Source organism: Anopheles arabiensis, chromosome 3 (assembly GCF_016920715.1).
Source record: "Anopheles arabiensis isolate DONGOLA chromosome 3, AaraD3, whole genome shotgun sequence".
NCBI lineage: Eukaryota > Metazoa > Arthropoda > Insecta > Diptera > Culicidae > Anopheles > Anopheles arabiensis.
The window spans coordinates 13,693,699-13,711,626 of record NC_053518.1 but is presented as its reverse complement, the minus strand read 5'-3'; the positions used below and the strand labels follow the sequence as shown (position 1 = coordinate 13,711,626).

The 17,928-nt window shown below is 42.6% G+C and overlaps 3 protein-coding genes across 9 annotated transcripts in view; 2 read left to right on the top strand and 1 right to left on the bottom strand.

Moving 5' to 3' along the window:
- LOC120899626 (probable G-protein coupled receptor CG31760) overlaps nt 1-13,360 on the top strand; it is a 74,655-nt gene extending 61,295 nt beyond the window's left edge. For 5 of the 7 annotated variants that reach the window (XM_040305689.1, XM_040305690.1, XM_040305685.1 and 2 more), the window contains 2 exons: nt 2,128-2,543; nt 8,324-13,360. The gene's annotated coding sequence lies outside the window, so the exon portion shown is untranslated. The remainder of the gene's footprint in view (nt 1-2,127; nt 2,544-8,323) is intronic. The other 2 variants (XM_040305684.1, XM_040305691.1) reach the window with 2 other exon arrangements.
- Nucleotides 13,361-15,097: 1,737 nt separating this feature from the next.
- Nucleotides 15,098-16,123, top strand: LOC120899628. Its single transcript, XM_040305694.1, has 3 exons — nt 15,098-15,254; nt 15,427-15,609; nt 15,696-16,123. Exons 1-3 carry the CDS (start codon nt 15,206-15,208, stop codon nt 15,911-15,913), a joined length of 450 nt encoding a protein of 149 aa, XP_040161628.1. The 5' UTR covers nt 15,098-15,205; the 3' UTR covers nt 15,914-16,123.
- Nucleotides 16,124-16,138: 15 nt separating this feature from the next.
- Nucleotides 16,139-17,307, bottom strand: LOC120899627. Its single transcript, XM_040305693.1, has 2 exons — nt 17,056-17,307; nt 16,139-16,842 (listed from the first exon to the last, which is right to left on the bottom strand). Exons 1-2 carry the CDS (start codon nt 17,126-17,128, stop codon nt 16,439-16,441), a joined length of 477 nt encoding a protein of 158 aa, XP_040161627.1. The 5' UTR covers nt 17,129-17,307; the 3' UTR covers nt 16,139-16,438.
- Between the last annotated feature and the right edge of the window lie 621 nt (nt 17,308-17,928).

Here is a 17,928-nt window from a genome sequence, read left to right as displayed (position 1 = left end):
GTCCATCCGTCCGTGGTAACCAAATTCCGTCGTGGGTTCAATCCTCTTATGAACCGGCCCCCCTAGCAATGACGGAAAATGGTTCTACAACCGCTTTGCGGTCCTGGCCTGCCTCAGAAGTGTCTAAAACCGCTCACAGTCTCGCGTCTTCGTCTACCCATCCGTTATCCCGGCCTTAATGGCGGACGTCTCCACGCCATCCTGCCACCTCAATTAAGGCCTACCACCTACCTCCTCTGTCCTTGTGAACGGCCAAAAAGACTTTACGGGCTGGGTCGTCCAGTTCCATGCGTACAACATGGCTAATCCACCGGAGCCTGGCGAGCTTGATACGCTGCACGACAGTGAGGTCGCCGTACAACTCGTATAGGTCTTCATTATAACAGCTCCTCCATTGTCCTTCCACACATACGGGGCCAAGTATCCTTCTGAGCATCTTCCTCTCAAAAGCGGGCAAGAGGGCTTTGTTAGATTTGAACAGTGTCCATGTCCCAGCTATATACAAACTATATAGTCCCAGCTTGGTCCGTCGCGACAGGTGCTTTGAGGTGAACTGATTTTTCAGGCTGTAGAAAGACCGGTTGGCAGCCAGCATCCTTGCGCTACCATGCTATTGTCGTTGCTGACCTTTGACCCAAGATAGGTGAATCCTGGGACGACTTCAAAAGTACGTCACGCCTACATAGGTTTCGATTATTTATAAGAAGAGCCGCTGCTGTTGAATTGGCTACCTCGTATTAATTTCTTGGATGTCTTAAATGTCTTAAGTCCTAAGCTCTACTTCATAATCCTAATCTCATTAGCTCCTAACTAGACAGTCTTCCCAGTAAATTGTTTATTATTGAATATGAGTAAAACTATTATTTAGTTGCTTATAATGAAGCATAATGCAAGGAAAGCTAGTCTATTATTGATCGTGCAACAATTTCGAATTGTTTGATAAAAGTAACTACGTCACAGTGATCGATTTACGACATTCTAGCATTTCCTTTTTGAATCATACCCGAATTTATAGTCAACAAAATACTAACATACACATACACCCTTATCTTAATGATTACCGAGAACGATTTAATCCAAACCTCCCCTGAAATCATGAATCGTGTGCCTTTTTTGTTTGTTGCTATTTCAATCAATCAACCTAACTGACCAAGCGGCTGGTGGATCATAAAACTGTAGACGTTTTATTCGTGCATCATGCAACGATAAATTTATACGACTGTATGCAATAAAATCGGTCGGTTTGTTCTCTTTTCCTTCCCCATGGCCGTTTGTACATTGATTGGGACATTCTCCAAAAAAAGGAAACAGCAGAATGTATTCTGAAAACCATTAAATACGTTTGACGCTGACGATAGCAGATTCGATTATTTAATGTTATTGATTTACTAGCCCCATAGGCCACGACCATTGTGGAAGTTCGATTGGTGGAAGTGATTTTTCTATCGAAATTTTGACATTATTTATGTAACATAAAAATACTATCTATTAGGTATCAGGATAATCCTTACACCTACACCTCTTCTCACTTCTGACTACTCGAAACAAACCGAAAGTTACACAACAACTGCAACCCAACCCACAGCTGCAATCAAAACGCAATTTAAATAATTACAATTCCAATGTAACACCAACCACTGGCCAACACCATACCGGCGTGCTGGGCGTGGTGTTGCAGGATTTACCAACATCCCACCCGGGGACCAATCCAACCGCCCAACAACGCAGCGGGCAACTTCCCCTCGGGGAAACCCCGTTTCAAATGGTGTGGTGCTGTTTTTGAAAATTGTTACTTCATCGCTTTAGAATTATTGTCACCTCGGCTTCGTTGTTGGCTTCCCAAAAAGGGTGAGTGCGAGTTTTGTTTGACGTACGAAATGCTCCGCTCTCACCCACTCAAAAAGACACACACACACACATACAGAACTTTTCTTTCGTGTCCACTTTTCCCTCCCGTGGAATAGTCCCTTCGCTGTTGATTAGTTGCAAACTAGTTACGTTGTGTACGTTGTTGCTGCTCCTTTCTGTGTGCTGTGTGCTGTGTTTGCCGTTAGTTACAAACTCGTGCTCTATGCCATGTTTTACATGAAGCCTTTTCTCTCGCCATCCGCTTTCTTCTTCCTGCAGGCTACAAAAGTGCCGGGAGAATGCTAACAAGTGTTACGGAATTATGGTCGACGGTTCGTCACCCGGGTCCCCGGCAGCGGCATTTGCTCAACAACCAACCCTTTCCCAATAGCTACACCCACCGGTTCGGCAGTACAGCAGTAAGGTGAAGCCGACGGTGAAGTGACCGTAAATGAATCAAAAGTGAACAATATCAACTGGGAAGCTGGGAGAAGGTGGTTGGCGAAACACGGCACAGCAAATGCTGCTCTGCTGGAATGTTTTGTTCTGTTCCCCCCGTCCTAGCGATCCTGCGTCCGGGAGAAGAGGGGCAGAACGTAAGCGAATCCCAGAACCATCCCGGAAACACAGGAAAGGACACAGCTGCAGTATCGCGCCGGGATGGGCCGGGAAAACGAGAAAACTTTCCCATCAACGTGAGTATCATCATCAATCAAACTAATTAAAATTTAAATTACCAACCAGACCAGGGCATGCTGGGCAATGGGGGACCAGACAGCAGCACCCGACGGATGTCACAGTCGCCCATCTGTGCACCTGTTGGCAGCGGCTGCGTCCGCTGTCTAGGGACCGGGTTTGAGAATTGGACCATCGATCGAGCAAATCGCCTCTAAGATTGTTGCCCAGCCCGCTCCGATGAGCGCTTGTTGCAGTCGTGGAGTTGGATGACTTGGCTCATCGGGATTATCTGCCGGATAGGAATTTCGTAGGGATATCACTCATCCGTATATTGAAAGCAATCGAGCCAAATCCGTTCTAACGAAATCCGTAAAAGAGAGAGAGAACGTATTGTCAACCAAGAAGCAGCGTCAGGGATACTACCATTCCACGAATTATGGTAGACACTAATAGGCAGCGTAAAAGCTTCCCACTCGGCTGCGCGTACTTAATAACGTCGCAAGTGCAATCATTCATAGTACTTGGTGCATACTCCGCCACACACCAATTGTGTCCGCGTTGTTTGTCCACTCCATCATCGTGCATAACCCACACAGCGGAATTCGGAGGATTACTTCGTGGTTAACCGTGCGGGATACGCTTGTCACAACCCTTGACACAATCTGTCCTTAACAGTGTGTCAGCTACGGTTGCGTTTGCGGCGAATCGTACTATCGATGTACTATTTGTTTTACTGCCTTTCTGTTTCAATAACGGTCGTTCTGTGGCTCTACAGGTGGTTTCCCGGGCCCAATACGATGAAATCAATCTATAGCCGTGGCGGACTGACAAATATCGATACAGTGCATAATATGGTGCAGGATATGCGATACCATCGATGCAGGATTGTCAGGTGTAATGAAAATTATGCAAATTCAAGCAATCATTATCAACCCCGACCCGATGCATAATGTGCATCATCAGTGTTGCTAATCATGTGCATTTAATCATCCTGAATGCATTCAGCGCGGTTGGTTATAATCAGAATGGTTTTTTTTTCTTTTGTTGAAACATCTGCGTTCAGAAACGCCTGTAATGCACTCAACTTTTGTTTGTAAAGCTGTGCATTTTGAGACGATTGTATGACTGAATACGATATATTTCTTTAACAAATATTGGGGTTTCATTAAAAATGATCTTATTTTCCCAACCATAATGCCGCTTCAGATGATTCCATGGGCCAGTTCTTAGCAGTTTTCTTAGCTTTAAGGCAAATAACTCTAAAGACCGATTTTCAAAAATCAAATATTACTTGGGTAGTTGGGGCATCTTTCTTCGTTAAATCCCAACTATCAACCACGGCCAGAGAAATATTATATTTGATTGTAGGTATACTGTGTGCAGAGCCGTAGCGTGGTATGGTGGCGCCCTTTGCAAAAATATATACACGGCGCCCTCTTTCCTCTACTTGGCGTAACATCCAACGCGGACATGACGGCGGACATGGGAGTTATTGAGAACCACGCAGTTGGACTACCCTAGTCCTTGCTACGGGGGACGGTCCATTCTAGAATTGAACCCATGAACTGTACCACAGTACCACCATCCCCAGCTTTGCTCAGAGACGCCCTGAATGATGTTATATCGTGCAATTGTATTATGGACCTTGGCGGTGACCAATCCGGCCAATATTACGCTACGGTCCTGACTGTGTGTTTCATGTGCCATGAACCAATTTCGTCGCACCAGAGATGTCAAACTGGTGGCCCACGAGATCTTTCGGTGTGGCCCGCGATTGCTTGACCCAAAATTTGTTTGTAGAAGCATTTCTACTTCTACAGCAAATGCCAGTCAATTCCGAACACCTGAAACATGAAGAAATGTTCAATTTCGCAGATTTCTCTACTAATTGTCAGACCATGCAACGTCATAAATCCTTGTCGGTGTTTTATCGTACCTTCTTACTTATGCATGCATTCACAAAAAATAAGAATTACAAAAACTATTTATTTTGATAAAAATCAATATTCAAATCCGGACAATTTGATAGTAAAATGGCTGAGACAGTTATTACAATTGTGTTGTATCCCCTTAAAATAGTGTGTTAAAATTGTGTTGTTAGCAACAAATATTTGATGAATATTTTTTAAAGACAAAACTCGCATTTTAGCTTCAATCTCATACAAATGTTTATAACCCGGAATGTGCGGAAGTATGTTACCCATCTGTGTGTGGATTTGGAACATTATTTTTTTTTTTATGCAAGGTAGTACTCAAGATATACATATAATCAACCAATGGAATTTTTTTCGTCGTCTTTGCATACTTATCTGGTTTGTTGGCACAAAACTATGGAAATTTAGGAATTATCGGAAGTTTTTGGCTAGTTTAAAATAATCTTATACATTTTTTACTTTATTTTACATCAAAGTTTTAATTATGGCAACGTAATTTTATCATAAAATGAAATTAAAAGAACTGTTAATAATAATATGGCCCGCCGGGTCAAATGAGTTTGACTTTGCTGCTCTACACTTTAAATTTTTAATTATAAACCCATCAAATTCAGGAACACTTTTCTTCACGATGTAATTTCTTTTCAACCAATACGGAAGCGACCAAGGAAATGTAGTTTAGTGTAGACCAAGTGGAAAAACGATTTGCTGCTCATACCATCGATAACATAAGAATAACATGCTTCTCAACCTTTTCACAACCAGAAATAACTCTCCTACATATACCCATTATAAATATGCATTACATCAACATTTTAACGGCTTACTGTACTGTGCCCAGACGCGATCATCCCCATGCATCACAACAAACACCACAATCTACAACACACACACACATACACATTTTCGTTCGAAAAAGTTGTGCTTTTAACTTCTCTGTTCCGGGTTTTCACACGCCCAAACCAACAAACAATTCCATTGTTATGAATCCCAAACTTCCCGGAACAGATCCCCGGAACAAAAAAAAAACCCGCCCCGCACCTTACTCGTACCTCAAAACATGGCATACAGTTCAATACAACCCGTCAAAGAGGATGAGTTTTCATTAAATTCCACTCACGCGTGGTATCCGCAATGCCCCGCAAAAAGTTGTTGTGCCTCTTTCCCACTGTTTCCGTTTGGTTCGAAAATCAAAACCACCCTTCGCCGGGGGTTGCCCGGGGGTGATTTTTCGGAGGTTTTCAACGGAAGCTTCAACGGATCGGCGCCGATACGCAAAATCCGGATACCATCAGGGCGGCTCAAGTTGCCATATACCATCTTCCACTGTGCGTGTGTGTGTGTGTGTGAGTGTGTACGTGAGTTATTTTTTTCTTGGTTTTGTATTGCTGTAGACTTCATTTAGCCTCCAGCACGGCACAGTCCAATTTGGTTCAAATTCCCTGGTAAAGCTGTAATCGGATTAAAAGGTTACTCAAGCCTTAATGCTCCCGATAGTGCTCCAGAAAGAAAGGGGCAGGAGAGAACCTAACGGGTTGTTTGGGGCTGAGCCGTGCTTATAGCAACGTTCAACCGAATGGCTCAGAGATTTTGGTATTAAGCGGCAGGGCCCCGAGAACCAATTAGAAGGTTTTTACAGCGATGGGCACTTCCGGCAACTCGTTGCGTGCCCGCAACACGTACAAACGATATTAAGATCTTGTTTAATTTAAACTCGTGCGTATGACTTGACACTACAAGCTTTGCACCAGTCTTTCGGCGTACGTTTAAAAGGAAAGCTGCTACAAGTTTACTTTTATTGAACTTACAGAAATCGCAATTTAAAAGAAGCGATGTATCCGTCTTGTTAACGTCATTTCATAATGCGTGGCGTCTGTTTGAACTTTTTCTTCCATTTTTTTATCCGTTTGGGATTTGAAGAGCTTAGGGGGAAACAAATGAGCACTTTAGACCTTCACTTACACATGCCCTTCTCTTGTGGAGAATGGAGAGAGATACAATTTTAATGAAACGATCTACATTAATGTTTAATCATCTCTGCTTGTTGCAAACCGTACTTTCCTCCTCAGCTATAATTGTTTTACATCTGCTGATTATGATGTGTAATTAAGGCAGGATACACATTCATACCGTGAGCAAATCTAACCTTTGAAATTTATTTAATTAGAGGTTTGTCTTTTTTTAAAGAGTAGATTCACATTCAAGAGTATTTAGAAAACAATTAATACAGGGTTTACCTAACCAATCCAGCATCGGCAAAGCGTTCTCGGTCGCCGTAAATACTGTTTTCGGGCGACGTAAACCCTCAATTGGGTACTGTCATTTCTATTCGGGCCTTCTGAAGTAGTGGTGGGAGCTCGGAATCGGACCTACCCGATTCCGATTCCGTGTTGGGAATCAATTCCGGAGCCGATTCCGATGCTGGAATCGATTCCGATTCCGGAGCCGATTTCGGAGCCGATTCCGGAGCCGATTCCGGAGCCAATTAAGGAGCCGATTCCGGAGCCGACTCCGGAGCTGATTCCGGAGTTGGCTCCGGAGCCGATTCCGGTGTTGACTTCGGAGCGAAATCAGTCCGGGAATCTCCATGCGAATGGATCTTTTTCAAGTAAATTTTGATTTTTGCGGTTATCAATACGTAGTATGATTGGACCCAAACGCCTTTTTTTATGGCGATGCCGAAACTGACTCCGTTTGGTAGCCGATTCTAATTTATGAGCCATTTCCGATTCGATAGCCGACTTCGATTCCGGAACCAATTCCGGAGTCGATTCCGGAACCGATTCCGATTCCGGAGCCGATTCCGGAGTCGATTCCGGAACCGATTCCTATTCCGGAGCCGATTCCGGAATCATCTTTGGAGCCGATTCCGGAGTCGATTCCGATTCCGGAGCCGATTCCGGAATCGATTCCGGAAACTGATTCCGAACCTACTAGCCGGAATCGATTCCAGAAAACTGCGGAGCTAGCCGGAATCGATTCCGACAAAAACTTCATTTTTCCCATCACTATTCTGAAGTATGAATCGGGCATAGTACAGAATGAAAGCGGCCTACACTAGATTTTCTTGCTGTTTAGTAGGAAAACAACATTTTTTGTGTGTTGTTTAACTGATCTGTAAGAAAATTTACTGTTTTTGGGAACAACGGTAAAATGGGAAATAGTCTCTTTATGTGTTGACATCTTTCTTAAGGCCCTATCACATTGGGGAATTTGGAATGGAATTGGTATGTTAAACGACGTTTGACAGCTTTTACCCTCGCCAAGAAAAATGATTTGGTCCTGACCAATGTAGATTCTGTCACGAAGGAGAATTTCACTGTCAAGGTGCAAAAACGGTGTTTTTTAGAAAGAAACGCATAAAACTGATCTGAAAGTGTCTTTATATTATGATTACTATTATTTTTAATTAGATATATTGTATTTATAATTAAACATATATTTTACATAGAATTTCGTTCCGTAATTCCCAGCGTGTTATTACATTAACGAAGCGTATTTTGCGGTCCAATGTGGTCAACGACAGATAAGTTCCGGAATTATTCCTGTAATGTAATAGGACCTTTATAGCTCCTTAGACTAACAACTGTGTAATATAACAGATTTTTGAAATCATTTCCTTTTTTGGTACTTTTCCTTGTGATGTCTCTTTTACGTCAATGAATCAATCCGATCGCTGAACCTATTCCGCTCTTTAATCGGCTTTTCTTGTCATTTCTAGAATAAATGACATCCCATTAATAGAAGAGGTTACATTAACCTTCTGATGCGCTTGATTTTCACGCCAGAATTATTACCATCCCATCTACTGCTTAAGTGAATCTCATCTCTTTTCCTTCATTTGCTCTACCCGATTTTCACAGAATAAGGCATTACACTGAAGAGACAAGCGGAAAGCAGCAACAGCAGCAGCATTAATGCACTGAGGGCAAAAATTATGACGACACTCAATTCAGTTACTATAACCCCGAGGTAATGCAGAGCCGAGGCCGTTTTTTCCAACCAATTCGTTCGTTTCACGCAATACATTTCAATTTCCTTCTCCAAACGCCACCATGAAGAAATTGTAAAAGGCAAGGCACCCATAAATCCGCAGGCTCTAACCAGCGTCAACGGTGAAGGGAAAACATCGGATACACCCTTGCTTGTGCATTACTGGAGCTGGACGGATAAATCGATGTTGAGGTAGCGATTCCTATTCCCACCATCCATTGGGGGGAGAGGCAACTAGAAAAGGTCATTTAATTTCCTACGGAGCAGGTTAGTTGGCGGAGTGATGTTGTTGTTGAACTTGCCAAAAAAAAAAGAAGCAGTTCGATCTTGTCCATCTCGGTCTGTTGTAATGAGTTTTGTCGGAAAGACATTGGTGAAAGCATGGTAGATGTAGAAGAAGAGTGTCGTAGTGTCATTCATAGGATGAAAGCTCCCAAAATACCTTTTTTGTCTAGTGTGATGAGTGCGTTTTGAAATGTAGCCAATCTCGGGTAGAGAGAGAGAGAGAGAGAGAGAGAGAGAGAGCGAAAGAGATAAAAATCACTTACCACGCCCCACTAGGTTAGGAGTTGCGTCTATACCTGCAGCTCGGAGCCACCACCGCAAACGGCAACGACACACGCGTCAACACTGCGCGCTCCATAGAATCCATGCGATTCTTGGTAATTTCCAAAGCAACGTGTGGGCGCTTGGGTGGCAAAAAAAAGAGCGCACGGAAAAACGATGCAGCATAGTCATTTCCCTACCACGCTCGCTATAAATAGCGCGATAGCTCCAGAATGCAGCCCTGGATATGTCGACGCACATGGAAGGACGAGCAGTTGCAGTCCCAGCCAGCACCGAACCCAATCGCGCACCGATAGAGAGATGACGATGATGATGATGATGATGATGGTGATGATGTGGAGAAGATGAAACCCCAACAGGAAGCACACAGTGCCCAAAACTAGGGGAGAGAACGTAAAAAAAATAACACTAACATGCACCCAACACACACTATCGCCCTCGACAACGGGACAGTATTGATTGCGAACCGTTCTGATAGAAAGAGGATGAATGAACAAAAAAAAGAAGGCATCACCCTCTGGTGTCATACGCACGTGCACGGGGGTTTCGCAATTATTTTTCGCACTTTTTGTTCGATTTCCCACTGCTGCTTGTCGGTGGATGGCAAAGTTTTGATTTCATTTCGAGCCAGCTCGAGCGGAAGGCATGAACCTCGCTTATGGCAAACATTGATCAATGTTTCTTTCTTTTTCGTCTGCCTGCATGCTCTCGTTTCCGCTGCGCCACCTGTTGTTTATCAAAACAGCTTGTAACGTTGTGTTTAGATTTTCGGTCTATATTCGGACCAGCAAGGCTTGTCAATTATTTCGATGAAACTACATTTTACCTACAGGAAACGAACAACCTGCAACCCAACTGTTAGTACGACGGCGCACTTTGTAGTGCAGCGTAGAGTGCTGAAATTACGTCACCTATCTTAAAGATAAGTGCTCAATGTCTAAAAGTGAGCATTCTAGATGGAAAAAAGGAAAGCACAAACACAAAACAACCAAAAATGCTCTACTCAAAAATAATTAAAAACAATGCCACTGACACTGAACTTTTAGTGTGATTGTTAATAGAATAATGAATGTACATGACACAGAAACAGAACAAAAAACATTAAAGAAAAGAAGAAATAAGATTAAAAGACTACATGGAAGAGAGAAACGCGACATCGCACACGTTACAATATACAAACAATGGTTCAATGTGTTTAGGAAAAATCTATTTAGAAACGCATCTAAGATGTTAATAAGAAACGTAAAATTAAAATGACAGAAAAAAAAACAAAACAAAACATACGAGAAAGATAAAGTGTGGTAAGGTAAAATAATCGATAGAACAATATACTTAATAAAAAAAACCAAGGTGGACGAAAAATATAACTAAACGAGACGAACGTTACACAATACAAGCAAGCATTCCCTTAGAGAGAAAAGAAAAGCAAGAAAAGAAACGGAAAACAACTGAAAAACAACTAGAACAATGCAGAAGAATGTGTTTACTACTAGTGCTAAATAGCTAAATGGTGAGTGTTAAAACTTCAACTGTATAACAGTTTCAATTATAAGCATCTATTCACACCTATCGTTCCGTTTTGAGCATCGTGTCGATATATATGTATGTATAATGATCATTTAAATGCATACACAAACACATACATACATACACGTAAAGTGTCACAAACACACACGCACGTACTGACAAGGAAAAGAGAGGGAGAGACGAGAGAGTAAATGGAACGAGAGTATAACAGAATGGCGTTTTAGTACACTCATTTCAAATGATCAGTTTACACCTATTTTACAGTTTAAAATGTAATTTATAATTTTATAAACATCAAGAGGTTGTTATTATTTAATTTGTTTGTTTTTTTCAACTACATTTTAATTGCTAATTACTACATTTTATGTTTTCCAATTGGAAGCATATCATTCCTGTTTCTTTCCAAAACACACCTGCCTTGGATGTACTAATAACTGGAAAGAACAACCGCCAAACGTGGTTTTGTTTCAAATTTTCCATCACTTTCCCCCACCACGCCTCACCGATCTCGGTTTATTTCTTGCAACCACAACCTCTCCTTCTCCCCTTGCAGCCCCCAAAGGGGAAAAAGCGGGTGCACGAGGCAGTGGCAAGTACCTTCCCGCCAACATCAACATCGAACAGCAACATGTTTGGAAGCAACCGCGTACCACTACTACTGTCACCTGCATGTGTATGCTGAGCCCATTGTATGGCATGGCAAGGACGTGGAAAGTCGGAGCCAACGGATTTTTTCGAACCATTTTCCCTCCTTGCTTCATGCCGTGGGCTTGGCTTCCCCCTTTTCTTCTCCCCCTTTACCAGCGCGTTCCAGTGTGTTTGCGCTCACACTGAGCAGCAGCAGCAGCAGCAGTATAATTACTGAGTTCCGATGAAAATACCTGCGTTTTTGCAACTATTTATCCCCGTTCCGACTCGTTGGCGGAATGACGTGTATATCAATTTTATCATCCCTCGCAACACAACAATCCAGCTTTGGAGGTTTGTTGCTCTTTGTCACCCTCTCGCCCCTCAGCTTAATTGAAGGGGAAAGGGTTTGTGCTTCTAACGAACGCATTTAGAACTTGTGTCCCAACGTGTGCAGGATAAGCAACGACACACATAACGCATACAGCTTCCCGGCATGTAGGTTTTCGGTTGCTTGCTTCAAAGTTTCCAAAATTCCAACAGTTTCTGCAAGACATACACTAGCAAAAAAAACGCATGTTAAGGAAAGGTAAAGGGGAAGAAAAGGGACCTCTGGTGTACAGCAGCGATCGCATCCGGTCCGGAGCCTAAACAGGGCCGAACGCCAACCAAACATCACCGCCACAGTGCCCGCCCTATCGTTGAGGAGTCGTGTGGGGCGATGATGCGGGAAAGTCATATGAAAATTTGGGCAAACAAACAAAGCGCTTCCACACAGTGTGAACACAGCGTTGGAAACGGGTTTGAAGCTTGCCGATTGGAGGACAATGTCTTCTGTTTTGCTGTTGAAGCAATGTGCTTGTGTTTAATGTTGTAGGCAGTTTTTTTATTTTGTGTGCCATGTGTATCAAGCTAAGTTATATCGCTTGTGAAAAGAATAATACAATGAAAAGGGATAGAAAAAAGAACTGGAAAGAGTAAAAGTGAATTAAAAAGAAAAGAAAATCCGAACGAGAAAATCATTCCACACAACAAAGGAAGGAAAGGTGCTTGAGATAAAAGAACAACATACACAAACTAAATAAGACAGCAAAAGGATACAAACACAAACAAAAAAAACGCTAACAAAATGTACACAAAACAAAAACAAACACACATATTCACCTTAGTAAGTAAGGCTGCAAAACATACAAAACAATAGAACTGTATTAACTGTGGCTGCTGCCAGCTATACTAGTGACAATGGTATGTGTGTTTTTGTTCCGTTATTACTTCTCATACTAACTGTACTTCGGGCGCGGGTCAAATCCGTTTGAATATTTGTGAATATATGTGAAGGGGGCAGGCAGTGTTTAACTTTGAAGAACAATACGTTTTTGATTTTTTTAATAATAACTCATCAACAAAAACAACAGCAGCAGAGAGACAAAACATAAATGTATAGCAAATGAAGAAGAGAAAATGAAACAGACAATTAACATGTTATACAATCAGAATAATCTTTACACCCTTCACCCTTGTTGCTATCAGTGTGGAGGGAGGAAAATAAAATAAATCGACATTTTTTTAAGCTATCACAATTAAAATCACACTTTTCCCGATTCAATCTCCCTTTTATCGCTATCATCAGTAACCTGCTAGCACTGTACGGCTGGCGTACTGTTTTGCTAAAAAAAACTCCACCAAACGGTGACGATGAAGAGAGTAACCCTGCCACTTTTACCAGGAAAAAAACACACACACGCACACATAAACATAAGCTGCGTGTGCTAGTTTATTCAAATAAGATTTAAATAAAAGCCGGAAGAAGAAATCTGAAAATAATAAACAGATAATATAAACACATAAATAAACACAAACTGCAAAACATACAAGAAGTAAATCCCGAAAACTCCGAAACGGATGTTAGCAGTTAAACGTACATAACCCATACACGTCTGTCCCACTGTCGTCACTCTTTTACTCTGTATTCGACGTATAAAAAGAGAAGCAAAATAAACGTAGATTTTGTGGATCACTGTTACCGCTAAAGCAAACAAAGTGAAAAACAAACAAACACGACAACAAAACAGCAGAGCAGCAGAACAAATAAAACCTAAATGATATAAACAAAAAACGAAACTAACTTCCCCTCAAGTGTGTAAACTATATTTGTACAATAAATTCTAAAACCTATAAGAATGTAACGGTGCTGTTTTTGTTTTACATTTCTTTCACTGCCTTCGTGTTTCGCCCACCGTTCGGGGTCGTTTTGCGGGATGAAGATTGATGTTCACGTGTTGAGCAATTTATGTAACTTGGTCTAGTAACGCCACGTAACGCTGCCAAGTTACCCAGTGTCGCCACAAGCTGATCTTCAACTGATCTCGGTTTTGGAAGTAATCTTGAAGCCATAAAGATCCTAGAACTGGCACTGAACTCATGGCAGTCGTAGTAATTTTTTGTTTGTTTATTTTTTAGAGACTTTGAGTCAATTGACTTCAATAGCCTCTTTTAATAATTGAATTAATTCTGTACTTAAAATCTAACATTCTTCTTTATACCTTACCTTTTACCTTAAATTACCTTATACCGGGCAGGCTCGGTTTACGTAAATCTATTATCTGTTGATTTTATTAAAAAAAAATGTCTGTGGTTAAATGTTATTTTGGTTAGAGTTCTTTATAAAGGTTAGTAATACGAAGGAATTTTAAAAGTGTGTGCTCCCTGTCCTGTCCCTGTCTGGTGAGAGGATGGTGTGGTCCAATTTGCAGATGATGCGTTCCGCAGTATAACCATGGCATTCGGTTAAGATGTGGTGGACGGTGATGTCGACGCCACAGAAACTGCATAGGCGTCATCCATCAATTATTTAACGCAAAAATAGCATATTTTCTACCCCCTCCCCCATAGCAGGATAGTCAGTCTTACGTATGGTGGCATGGTCTATACTTGGGGCTTGAACCCATGACGGACATGTTGTTAAGTCGTACGAGTTGACGACTTTACCACAAGGCGTTCCCACATCTCATACCAGTCTAATTACCATTACCATTATTAAAGTTATTTTAACCATTTTACCTCTCCTTCCCTTACTCTCGCCCCCAATAATAATTCTCCTTACACTGATTCTACCTAAATTTTACCTCCAACGTGATGTTCTCAATCTCATGGTACATAATTTGTGACGATATTTTTTTTTTATACGGGCGCAATGGATAAAAACGCACACGAACACAAATGTATTAAATTCACTTCACATTCACTAAGAAAAACTGTATCGATTACGCTCTAACCACCGAGCATTACCTCAGCTGCCCAAAGGCTTACTGAAGAAAGGGCGCTTGAGTGGCTGCCTGCCATTATTTCTTCCAATGATAAGGTTAAACAAATACGGTAAAACTGTGCCCAAACAGAATGGCTGCATCGTTCACGAGCAGAAGCAATATACAAAAAATCTTATTTATTAATACACCAGCACGTGAGCAACAGGTCTTTGACTAGTTTTTTGGTGAACACTGTAAGCACGCTTTGTAAACAATCAACGCACTGTGGGTAGCGTTCATGGAACATCGCGGTCATGTGTGTTTTACATTTTAAAATATTATTATTATAAAACATTTTATGTTAGATGTCTTTTTTTTTCAAAAAAGCTTAAATTTTTCTTTTAATCGTTTAAATCGTGTTACCAACTTGCTCAAAAATAAGAAAACCACGCAACTGAGCGGTATTTCCAGAGCATTTAGACGAAATTATTTGGACAATTTCAGGATAAGAAACTCTCACGATTATTTTGAAGCATTTTATCGTACTTTTTGTATTCATATGTATCCTAAAAATCAAATTTCAATAAATTGTTACAAAAAATAAACTTTAAAAATTCTAAATCCTGAACTGTCAAACTCTTATGACCACTGTCGCGTCCAGCTCACCGTCATCATTCCTGCAGGTGTGTGATCGTTTGTTTACAGCCACAAATCTCAAGCAAAGCATTTTCTCAATTACTTTACCACCTTATCGCCTTTCAGTATTCATTAAGCTTCCCAACGAAAATGAAAACATTAGTAAATGTGCTACTCGTCACACTAAGCATCGGTTCCGGTAAGTACTCCACCGCAAAGAAGGAAGCGAAATCGGGGCACCCCTGCCGATCGCAATTCAGGGACGCCAGCCTAATGGGAGTGGCCCGCCCGACACTCAATTACGCACTGCCCACATAGAGACCATGCTAACCACCTAAAAACCCGTTTGTTCCCCGTTTGTGTTTATGCAGCCGCTGCCATCCGGTGCTACCAGTGTTCTTCTCAAACCGATCCGAAAGGTGTCGACAACTGTGGCGCGTACAAGGCGTTCAACAAGACGCAAAACATTGCGATCGAGTGCAACAGCGATGAGTCGCACATGCCCGGCTCGTTCTGCATGAAGGTGGTCCACCAGAGCCCGCGAGGATTCATCTGTAAGTGCAGCCGGCCAAAAGCGGGGAGGGGTGCATCTTGGGGATTCGTTTAACCAAAAAGGCTCCTTCGTTTTGCTCTTTTCCAGGGGATGGCCGATGGCGTCAGGTCATCCGGCAGTGTGCGTCCGTCTCGGAGACGGGTGTTACCGGAGTGTGCAACTGGGGTGTGTACGAGAACGGTGTGTACTGGGAGGAGTGCTACTGCGTGGAGGACGAGTGTAACGGAGCACCGGGTTTGAAAGCCAGCTCCTTTACCGCCCTGTGCCTTGCCGTGTTGCTGTTCGTGGCTAAAATTGTATCGTAGGCGCTTATTGCCCCTGTGGGTACACTGCGTTCCCTTCATTCCATCCATGTCTCCGTGGTGAGCTTGCTGCAGCTAAGGAACTGTTTCCGTCCATATGAGAATATCATGCATAACATTCCGCCTGTAGATTGTGAATTGTAAGTTTTAACGTTAACTGACGATTTTTTATACACAAAAACGATCAATAAAAGGTACAATTGTAGTAAATAACCGCTTCTGCGTGGGTTCGTTAGTTTTAATTAAAAAAGTTTATTTCTTCATTTTATAAACTTATCGTCAGCGAAAACAGACACACACAAAAATGCACCTCGAATACTGACGGGAGATTCAATACACGGACGGAATGTAGTTAAGCTTCGGAAGTATCGTCGTTGCCTCTTCATTTCTTCTCTTTTGCTGTCGCTTGACTGCTCTCTCTCTCCCTCGCTCGCTCGCACTCTATATCGGCTAAAGGCTACAGCTGAATAAGGCTCCTATGGCGTGCAAAATTACACTCTATTTCCCCACATCCAAGCAGGCATTGCTCTAAACGAGACGAAAGAGGCGAACCTTCGAGAGGATCAGAGCAAGCAACGATGCACCCAGCAACAGTAAGCCGGCCGGACCGTGCAACGACCCTGCATTGCAACCGTCCTTGCTGTTGCAGGTACAGTACTCCATGAAGATATTGTACGTGCCGCTACGCATCAGGCAGAACCGCTCGTCACCCTCGATGCCGGGCTCGCCCATAAACGCACAGCTGCGGAAGTATCGCCACTCGCCGTTAACCTTCTGCCGAATCTTGCGGCACATCGTGGCCTGTGCCTCGGGCAGATGCTCTTTTCGCTCTACCTGCTTGCAGTCCGTGATCGAGAGCGTACTGTTGTCGAACGGGTCCGCACACTTTGGGTCGGAATCGGAGCGACACTCCCAGCATTTGATGGCCAGTCCTGTGCGGGGTAAGTGTTAAATTGAATTAATAAATTGTATTTGTACGATCGTTCGAGTGGGACTTGATCCTTAAGCGTCAACATTTTAAATTGAGCTGTTAATGGACTATAAATTGTAGCTTCTTTCAACAAATCAATCTGGCCCATCCGACAACGAACGGTACGGTTACCAGCGCAGGTAGACAGGTGCAGCGGATCGTAAACAATACACACCCTTTTGGACGCCGAAACTCAGCAGCACCACCACCAGACTGCACGCGATGAAGTAAACACTTCGGGATTGCATCGTAGCTATTTGATGTTGTATTTGCTTTATTGCTAACACGACGAGAAACACTTTCACAGTGTCGTTGAGGCAATAAGATCGTTTAAAAACACTACACTTAACATTAAAATAAGGCACCGAGGAATGAGGCTGATTGATTCGCGTTTCGAAAACAATTTGGACGGCAGATGATGCGATCAGTTTGACAGCGCCCTCGGTGTTTACAGTGGCTGGTTCAAAGTTGTCATACGTCTGTCAATGTATCGACGGGTAGGGGAAATTCAAATCGCTTTTGAATGTTGCTGTGTACTGGCAACTAAGAACAGGCAGACGGTCTGCTCTGCCCTAACTCTGCCGGCCGCACCCTTTGAATTGGCAATTTAGGGTGGTGGCAACGCTCATCCGTTGCGATTTTATCGGACGAAATTTATATGGGCCAGGGCAAGGCTGATCGGATGCGATTTTATCGGACGAAATCTAAATGGGATTTGACAGATAACGTCGGACGTGCGATTCGTCGTCCGACGTTACAGGGTTTTCCGATAGTACTCTAGACTGCGGGACACTTTGATGAATCAGCGGGAATCAATCGCAAGACTGCGGAACGATACGTGAAAACGTTGACGATAGCGGGATCTGCGGTTGTGTATGAAGATTTACGAGATATCGATGATATCGATATCGGCCAATCGATCTGCAAAATACCTAGAATTGGAATCCAATCACGTGAGCAGAATTCAAAACAGTGGAAAAGATTACAAGTAGGCGATGACGATCTAGAGCCACTACAACAGTTTTACGATCGTTTCTTCGAACCGTCT

What these genes read in the sequence shown, in the direction of transcription:
- LOC120899627 (XM_040305693.1), bottom strand. Translation starts at nt 17,128, where the DNA reads ATGCAATCCCGAAGTGTTTACTTCATCGCGTGCAGTCTGGTGGTGGTG. An exon ending in GAGTTTCGGCGTCCAAAAGG is followed by an intron (nt 16,843 to 17,055) that starts GTGTGTATTGTT and finishes TACCCCGCACAG; the next exon opens with GACTGGCCATCAAATGCTGG.
- LOC120899628 (XM_040305694.1), top strand. Translation starts at nt 15,206, where the DNA reads ATGAAAACATTAGTAAATGTGCTACTCGTCACACTAAGCATCGGTTCC. An exon ending in CACACTAAGCATCGGTTCCG is followed by an intron (nt 15,255 to 15,426) that starts GTAAGTACTCCA and finishes GTGTTTATGCAG; the next exon opens with CCGCTGCCATCCGGTGCTAC. An exon ending in GAGCCCGCGAGGATTCATCT is followed by an intron (nt 15,610 to 15,695) that starts GTAAGTGCAGCC and finishes GCTCTTTTCCAG; the next exon opens with GGGATGGCCGATGGCGTCAG.